At 39.8% G+C, this 8,864-nt stretch overlaps 1 protein-coding gene across 1 annotated transcript; it reads right to left on the reverse strand.

Annotated features, from left to right (window-relative positions):
- Positions 1-973: 973 nt before the first annotated feature.
- On the reverse strand, positions 974-7,460 carry LOC119420798. The gene is made up of 6 exons (XM_037688224.1): positions 7,232-7,460; positions 5,205-5,540; positions 3,370-3,675; positions 2,447-2,543; positions 2,092-2,146; positions 974-1,879 (listed from the first exon to the last, which is right to left on the reverse strand). The coding sequence occupies exons 1-6, from the start codon at positions 7,329-7,331 to the stop codon at positions 974-976; spliced, it is 1,800 nt and encodes a 599-aa protein (XP_037544152.1). The 5' UTR covers positions 7,332-7,460.
- Positions 7,461-8,864: the final 1,404 nt, after the last annotated feature.

Here is an 8,864-nt window from a genome sequence, read left to right on the forward strand (position 1 = left end):
ACACACACACACACACACACACACACACACAATGAGAATGCTGGTTTTGAACTAACATTTAAATAATTTTCTGTCCAGAAACTGCTGCCAATAGATGAGCTTTTTCTTTTCCTCTCCTACCTGTCTACTGGATGTACCCAGAGGGAACTGGGCCATCGATTTAACATCCACAGAGCAACAGTCAGCCGCATTATTGTGACATGGGCCAACTTCCTGTACTGCTTATTGGGCTCAATTTGTGTGTGGATGTCTCCTGCAGCTGTGAGTTCCAGTCTTCCACAAGATTTTGATGGCCGCTACAGTGACACACAAGTTATCCTGGACTGTACAGAACTACGGTGTCAAACACCTTCATCCCTGCTCCTCCAGAGTGAAGTCTTCTCCACCTACAAATCCCACTGTACCTTTAAGGCCATGGTGGGCATGTCTCCTCACGGAGCCCTGACATTTGTGTCAGCACTGTTTGAGGGTTCCATGAGTGACAAGGAAGTGTTCCGTCAATCAGGGATTACATCACTCTTGACACTGGACATGGCCATCATGGTGGACAAGGGATTCTTGGTGGATGATCTCGTACCTGGGACTGTTCATCGTCCTGCCTTCCTCTCCAAGAGGGCCCAAATGTCAGAGGTCGACGTTTTGAAGACCCAGTCCATTGCCCGTTTGAGGGTGCATGTTGAGAGGTTAATAAGAAGAGTTAAAGAAAATAAACTCTTTGATTCCACTATCCCTCTCTCCATTGCAGGAAGCATAAACCAAATTTTTACAGTTGCCTGTCTCCTGTCAAATTACCAAAATGGACCTTTGGTCAGGAAATGGAGATATGAAGTTTGACAGAAAAGCTGATGGCACAGTCTTGAAGAAACAGAAAATGCTGTCATTTACTTACATTGACATTGTCTTACATTTGTAAATAGATATTCATGATGGAAATATTTTGAAACAAATTTGTACATTTGATTTGATCAAACTCCTAATTTAGACATTTCTGCAGGTAAACATAGAAAAAATATGTGTCTACTTTGTGTTTGATTGAATCCATCACATTAGTGTCTGCATAAATTCTTTGAATAAGAATATCTTCCTCAGCTGAGACAACAAAATCACACCAGTTCATCCCAGTTATTAGCATCTGCCCCTGAACCTGCCAATAGTAAGCATGAGTTTTTTTTAGTTCCAATTTGCCTGACTTCATTTGGAGATATGGACAGTCAACATAACTTTTCACATTTGGACACTTAATCTCAATCAGCCCGAACTGACATGGCTCAGAAGGATCAAAGATCAATCCGTCTGGAGATGCCCCTAGCCAAGGAGCATCAGGGTGAATCACAAATCCACAGGGATAGTGGTTGACTCTTTTAATTTGACAATATTCCCAGATAGCATCTGCCTCTAATTCAAGCCCTCTCTTCATAGCTGCAGTCTGATAGGTCCCTTGCAGCAGACGATTTGCCAGATCTTCCTCAGATTTATCTCGAACCTGGCAGATCTCCCTGAAGCGGGAGGCAGTCAACCTATGCCTCCTTAGCTGATGCCATTCAGGACATGTACTCTGTGCTCTGGTAGCACATTCAAATTTATTCACCATGTCCCAGGTGACCTCCATACTTTTAAGGTGTAGCTGTTGTGGTTCAGAACAAACAAACATGCTTTTTGATGGCTGTAGGTGGTAGTTCTTAAGAGGCAGAGATGGGCGGGGTGGTGCAGCATTGAAGGACATGTCTCTCTTTGCTGTTGCTGGCTGTTGGTAGGACAGAGGACTTCCAGCCTGAACTTTGCCAAGGGCAGAGTCAACAAGGGGAAATTCATGGCTGATTCCCATGCTGCAGATCATTGGTGCATCAGCTGCTGCAAAATCTTCATACACCTCGGAAACCTGGGAAAGTGAAAACAATTATTTCAATAAAATGTAAAATACATGTATATCAACTAATTTTAAGCCCTCAAAAATTCTACACTTCACAAAGAGACAGCACTTGAAAATAAAAGTATTCAATACACCAGTAAGTCTACAACTCTTTGTTAGTACATTGTAGCCTACTGTTAATTTCATTTTTATTTATCAGTAATTTAAATACAACTACTTACTCTAAGGACAGAAAGGTCCGGCAAATCCCCACTAAGGCCTTTGTAGAGTGTGCTCCTGTGTATATAAATAAGAAAAGAACATGAGTCAAAAATAGAATACCCACCTGCATTTCGTTCAGATATGAAACATAAAATAATAGTGTTTTTCAAGCCTGGTCCTCAAGGCACACTGTCCTGCATGTTTGAGATTTGTCCCTGCTTAAACACAGCTCATTTCAGTTGGTAACTGATTAACAACTGTATCAGCTGTGTTAAAGCAGGGAAATCTATAAAGCATGCAGAGCAGTGTGCCTTGAGGACCAGGGTTGAGAAACACTGTTGTAATACATCAGAATTTTTATTGATTTTTTTTTACCTTACACCCTCTGTTGTTGCTCCACTCTTCGGTTTAGCAGACAGCACAGTCATCTTGTCCACGGGGAGCCTTTTGTTTAAGTGTGGAAAACCTGTTTCTATAACGTGAGTATACACAAAAATGGTCGTGTTGCTAATAGCCTAACGTTAGCTGCAAACAGTTAGCAACATCACAACGATCAAACTAACGTTACTTACCCTCGTAGTTGTGCAGGTAACTTGAGATATACAATTTAAATCCCTTGTTACGTTTGCTTGTCGGAGCAGGGGACCAGGCATCAACAATACGATGAACATCGCTGATATTTATCTTGGGCAGCTCTTGTAAACATCTAGAAAACGCCATTTTCACCGAGACCGGGGATTAGACCGGAAACTGGAATGCCGACATCCGGTCAAAGGGGAAGTGATTCAGGACGCATGTGCACAGAGCCTATTGTCTTTGCGATCAACATATTGGGCACTCTGCTTTAAGCTTTTCAAGCCTTTACTTGGCGCCATCTTGTGGTCAAACATAGGAAGAGCAGTTTGAAACTAGGACCTGAAATGAACTGTTTCATGGTGATTGTTCAACACTGAGTTGACAGTTGTTGTTTATGATCATGTGACATTTCTGTCAGTTCTGGCTGTCATTGTGATGTGTTGAACATGTATACACTGTGTGTGAAACAGGTGTGGATCTTCAGGTTTTTATGTTTATAGAGTAAAAAAGAAACATTAAATATTCATATAGTAAAAGGGCACCAACATCTGCTGTTGTCACATTGTAAGCACATTAACACTGATTAATCATTTAGTAAGTTAAGATACAAACCCAAAGAGTAGTTAGTTACCCAAAATGTTCCTAAAAAGCTAAGATTATTATCTTCTTAAAAACCGTAACTAAACTTTTACAAACGCTGACAATGATCCAAAGATACAAACCTGATCTGTGGAGTTGAACACAATCTTCTCCACCAGTTGCTGCTTTCATCTGGTCCGCTGAGCTGCTGGTTGGAAGATCTCCATCTTCCACTTGGTGCTGATGAAGCTGAGAGGACGGAGGTTTCTCTTCATCATCCTCACTCTTCAGATGAACTGCATTGAAGGAGAATCTGGTGTCATCAGTCTCCTCCTTCACACTGAGCTGCTCCACATCCAGACTGATCCTCGGTTCCTCCTCTTCCTCCTTTATGTTGATGATCTCCGGGTCCTTCTGGTCCACACCAGAACTCCAGTCTTCAGGAGCTTCTTCAAAAGAAACACACAACTTCTGAACACATGCAACATGGAGCTGCAGATCAAAATAAGAGTGAAACACAGGAACAGAGCACAGTTAGCCTTGATGCTAATTAGCTGTCCTCTTACATTCAGGGGCAATGGCGTCAGCTTCTTTTGGTTGTTCAATGCTCCAAACTGATGGGACGAGTAACTTAAAATATGCTTAAAGTTAGAAAACACTCTCCATCATCCATCACTGATTCCAGCTGAGCAGTGGTTGTGTCCAAGCAACTCTCCCTTCCATTGTTTGCTAGTCGGTTGCCGTTTATGGCATCCAGCTGATCAAATAATTTCCAATTTTGTTGGTTCGATCAGCTCCTGCCATTAAGGTCTTTAATTGTGCTGTAATCGCATTTTAGTTTTTTTTTTAAACTTGTCCTAGCATTGCGTCGATGTTCGCTGGTAGCCGTGAGAAGCCATCAGCTCCGACACCTCTTTAAACACTTTTTCGCTCCATCTAGTTCGCTCTGAATTTTTTTAATCGGCCACCAAGCACAAAAACGCCTGAACTTCAGCATCAGACCACGGTGTTGTCATTACGGATTTTAAGATCTTCAAAATAGGTCCAGTCGCTCCTTCCAGTTATTATTACTATTGCAAATGGCGGATCGGTTTGTTGTGATAGTTGCTCTTGGCAACCAGTGACTCCACCCCCTAACCAATCAGTGACCGACAGTGTTCTGACGTCATGTTTTCAGGCCAGCATTGTACACTTGGAACCACAGCGAAGTACGTTGTGAAAAAGGGGCTGGTTCCACGAATCATTGCCAGTGGAAAAGCCTTGGAACCGTGCAGAGCCATGTCGAATCGTGCCATAGAGGCGATAGTGGAAAAGGGCCTGTGGTGACCAATGAGTCAGAAAAGGTCCGGTCTCAGATTGGTTAAACTGGATGTCAATCAAGTAACGAACTGCATAGTGAGGATGGATTGATAGGCTAATGAAAAAAATTGAATTAAAATATATATATTTTTAAAGTCTGACGTCTACTTTGCCATGCAATCTACTCAAATTGGTTTCGCGATCGACGTATTGGGCACCCTGCTTAAAATTTTTCACGTCTTTACTTGGCGCCGTCTTGTGGTCAAACATAGGAAGAGCAGTTTGAAACTAGGACCTGAAATGAACTGTTTCATGGTGATTGCTCAACACACCGAGTTGACAGTTGTTGTTGTTTATGATCATGTGACATTTCTGTCAGTTCTGGCTGTCATTGTGATGTGTTGAACATGTATACACTGTGTGTGAAACAGGTGTGAATCTTCAGGTTTTTATGTTAATAGAGTAAAAAAGAAACAATAAATATTCATATAGTAAAAGGGCACCAACATCTGCTGTTGTCACATTGTAAGCACATTAACACCGATTAATCATTTAGTAAGTTAAGATACAAACCCAAAGAACAGTTACCCAAAATGTTCCTAAAAAGCTAAGATTATTATCTTCTTAAAAACTGTAACTAAACTTTTACAAACACTGACAATGATCCAAAGATACAAACCTGATCTGTGGAGTTGAACACAATCTTCTCCACCCGTTGCTGCTTTCATCTGGTCAGCTGAGCTGCTGGTTGGAAGATCTCCATCTTCCACTTGGTGCTGATGAAGCTGAGAGGACGGAGGTTTCTCTTCATCATCCTCACTCTTCAAAGGATCTGCAGTGAAGGAGAACCTGGTGTCATCAGTCTCCTCCTTCACACTGAGCTGCTCCACATCCAGACTGATCCTCGGTTCCTCCTCTTCCTCCTTTATGTTGAGGGTCTCTGGGTCCTTCTGGTCCACACCAGAACTCCAGTCTTCAGGTGCTTCTTCTATAATCAGCACCATATGATGAACATCTGCAGGGAACAATGAAACACATGAACAAGGACAGTTATAACTTTATATTCACACAAACAACACTGGTGTTTTCACTGAGTTCACTGATCAGCTCAAAACAACATCTAATGCTGGACGTCAGAAAAATGTCTTGGAACTAAATTCATGACAGAAGTCCTTATGGCTGACTCCCAGAAGATGGTAAAGCTTAGAGACTTTAGTTGGTTCTTTTAAGGAACAATAAAAACCTGTTGCAAAAAAATCTTCCAAACTTGTTCCAGATTCTCATCCAGTGTTTCCCCGTCATTATCCAAGGAAGAAGAACCAAGAAATCTGATCAGATGTATCAGTTCAGCCTCACTGCACTGATGTAGAATTGATGTAAAAATTATTTATCTCTTGTCAAGAAACAGCAATGATCAAAACTTTACATACACTGACTGTTCGCAAGAATGTCAGTAAAGTTAATGTTTTAATTTTTAACTTTTTCAGGATGGAATTATTGTACTACATACAACTCTGATGATTTTTGAGAACAAGAATCGAGATCACAAGATTACATTTATTCTGGATTTCTCTACAGGGTCTAATGTATACAAGCTTTAAATACATACAGTTGGAACCAGAAGTTGACATACATCGTTAAAACAACAAAAAGACATTTCACTGTCTGACATTAAATCAGACTAAACCGTTCCTGTTTTAGGTCAGTTAGGATTTTCAAGTTTGTTTCAATTTGTAAACGTACACAGAGACAAACACCTTCATTTTACAAGACAAGTCCAATGTTCTGATAAATCTAATATTGAGCCATAATGAACATCTCGACATCTGGAGAATATAAACAGGAACCTTGTGCAAGCCTGAGAACACCATCCCAACTGTGAAGTTTGCTGCATCATGTTTTGCTGCAGGAAGTACTGGTGCACTTCACAAAATAGATGGTTTTACAAAGAAAGACCGTTATGTGGAAATATTGAAGCAACATTTCAGAAGCAAACGGGTCTATTAATGGACAAAGACTTTAAACATTCTGCCAAACTGGTTACAAAGTGGCTTAAGGACAACAAATCAATGTTTTGTAGAGGCCATCACAAAGCACTTAATCTGATTTAAAAACTGAGCAGAGCTGAAAAGGCGTGTGTGTGTGAGCAAGGCAGCCTACAAACCTGACTCAGTGCCACCAGTTTTGTCAGGAGGGATTAAAACAAAATGACAGTAAACTTTCACGACAAGGAAAAAAAAAATCAAACTGTTTGATCCAGTGAACAGTTTAAAGTCAGTGATGCCAAATGCAGAGAAAATAGATGGTTACTTGTAATGTAACATCACGCTGACTTCAAGAATTGTTAGTATCTAAAAAAATTTTTTTCAAACAACTCAATGTCTGAGCATTTAACAAATGGAAATCATTTTTAAAAATCTAACTGACCTTTGACAGGAAATATTTATTCAGTTAAAAAAAAAAAGGTCAGGTCTCAGTAAATATGTAGTTTTAACATTACACCCCCACTAAAATTCAGCTTAATGACTCTAAAGTAAATTGCACCTTGAGAACAGCCTTTTTGGATCCATCAACAAGGTTCTGGCTGGATTTTAAGATTAAAGTGAAAGTGCGCGAGCACATGATCCACACGGTCCTAACCATGTTAAGTCACTAAACTGCAGCTAGCGTCATCACACTGAATAAGATGAATGTATTTATATAAACCTGATATATGCAGACGATCTCTGGGGTCCAAAGCAGCATCCAGGATTTTGTTTTGTTGCATTTTTTCTTCATCTGGGCCCGTTTTGTCCAGAAACTCCATTCTTCACGTGCTGCTTCCAGTCGTTGTTTAGCTTGTCACATCTGTTGTCGTTGATCTAAAGTTTCCTTTAACAGTTACTGAGCCGAACTCAAGAAGCTGGATTTACTGGAAACGTTACAGAAAGTTTATAAATCGCTGAAAAGTAGAAACGATCCGTCTGAAGATAAAGCGGAAGCATAAAAAAGAAAAAAAAAAACAAAGACCAAGGAGCCGAATCGGTACTTGATTCGTTTAGTCTGAGTCACGTGATCAATTACGTCTGAAGGTCAGAGAGCACCAAAGCTACGTCACTGATTAGATATATTGTAAAATTTAAAGGCTAATTAAGTCTGGTCCTCTGGACATTCAAAAACTAAAATAAAGCAAATAATAATAAAAAAAAGTAGAAACATTGCATCTTTCATCCGAGAGACTTCCTCAGTCTGAGGTGCTGTATTCAGCTCAGTCTCTTAAATAGCACCTTCTCAGAGTGGATCAACCAGTTTTGCTGCTGACAACCAAAACCAGCTGCTCACATGCTCAAGAAGGACCATCAGCCTAACAATGGATCATTAGCACCTGATGGCTGTTTTCTATTCACAGGGGGTTGAGTGATACTAGCAATAACAGCATTGTAAGAGGGGGACAGTTGAACCCGGAGGTCTCCACCCCTGTTTAATGATGGACGGTTTCTTTTCACAAAGATGGCCTCCTTTACTCCTCTCTCAAACCATCTTCATTATTGAGCGTGCATCAGGATGTTAAAGATTTATTAAAAAAGGTTTATTATAAGATGTGTTTTGGGGACAAATTTACGTAAAAATATCACGAGAACCAGCCACGAAAAACCAGTCTGACCAGTTCATAAGCATTTCCAAAAATAGTATCCATATGTACAGGTGTTGAAGCCCCTCCTATTCTTCATGCCAATTGCCTTCATCCGATCTTTTATAAAAATATGGCCACATTTCTTTTCTATTAACTTTTTTCCGCATGAATGCATTAATACTCTTGTCTGTGAAGTTCTCCTTTTATCCTCCTTATGACAAATTTTTTTGTTCTAATTGCTCCCTCAGGTTTTTCCATCTCTGTTCTTCCAATTGCAGTGCCTGTTGATACATCCTCCTGGACCTGTTGACCCTCATCATTAGTTCCTGGCATGTCCCTGTTCTCTGAAGCTACATTTTCATCTTCTGATGCCATGGAGGATGAACCCTCATTCAGACTTGAGAAAATTTCCACTTTGTCCAAATTTGATCAGATAGTTTATTGGTGCAGATGTAATTAATAAACAGTATAAATAACAATACTTTATTCATTTGTTTTACATTTTACATATTTTATAATAAATTGTTTGGTAATTAATTTTTGTACAATTAACACTTATTTTGTCATCTTTTGTGATTTTAATTAGAAACAGCTTCATTTAAATTAACATTTTAATCAATGAATTACAATTTTACAATAGCTGTCAGGTTACAAGCACAATCAACTTGGTACAATTCAGGTACTCAGTTGCCATAAAAAAACAAAAAATAGAACAATTATATCTTC

Source organism: Nematolebias whitei, chromosome 14, assembly GCF_014905685.2.
Source record: "Nematolebias whitei isolate Nwh7 chromosome 14, NemWhi1, whole genome shotgun sequence".
Lineage (NCBI taxonomy): Eukaryota > Metazoa > Chordata > Actinopteri > Cyprinodontiformes > Rivulidae > Nematolebias > Nematolebias whitei.

Bases quoted from the DNA above. Each gene is read 5' to 3' on its own strand.
- LOC119420798 (XM_037688224.1), bottom strand. From the start codon at position 7,331: ATGGAGTTTCTGGACAAAACGGGCCCAGATGAAGAAAAAATGCAACAA. The intron at 2,544-3,369 runs GTTTGTATCTTT...CTCACGTTATAG, and splicing joins TGTTCAACTCCACAGATCAG to AAACAGGTTTTCCACACTTA. The intron at 1,880-2,091 runs GTAAGTAGTTGT...TCACTTTCCCAG, and splicing joins CGGACCTTTCTGTCCTTAGA to GTTTCCGAGGTGTATGAAGA.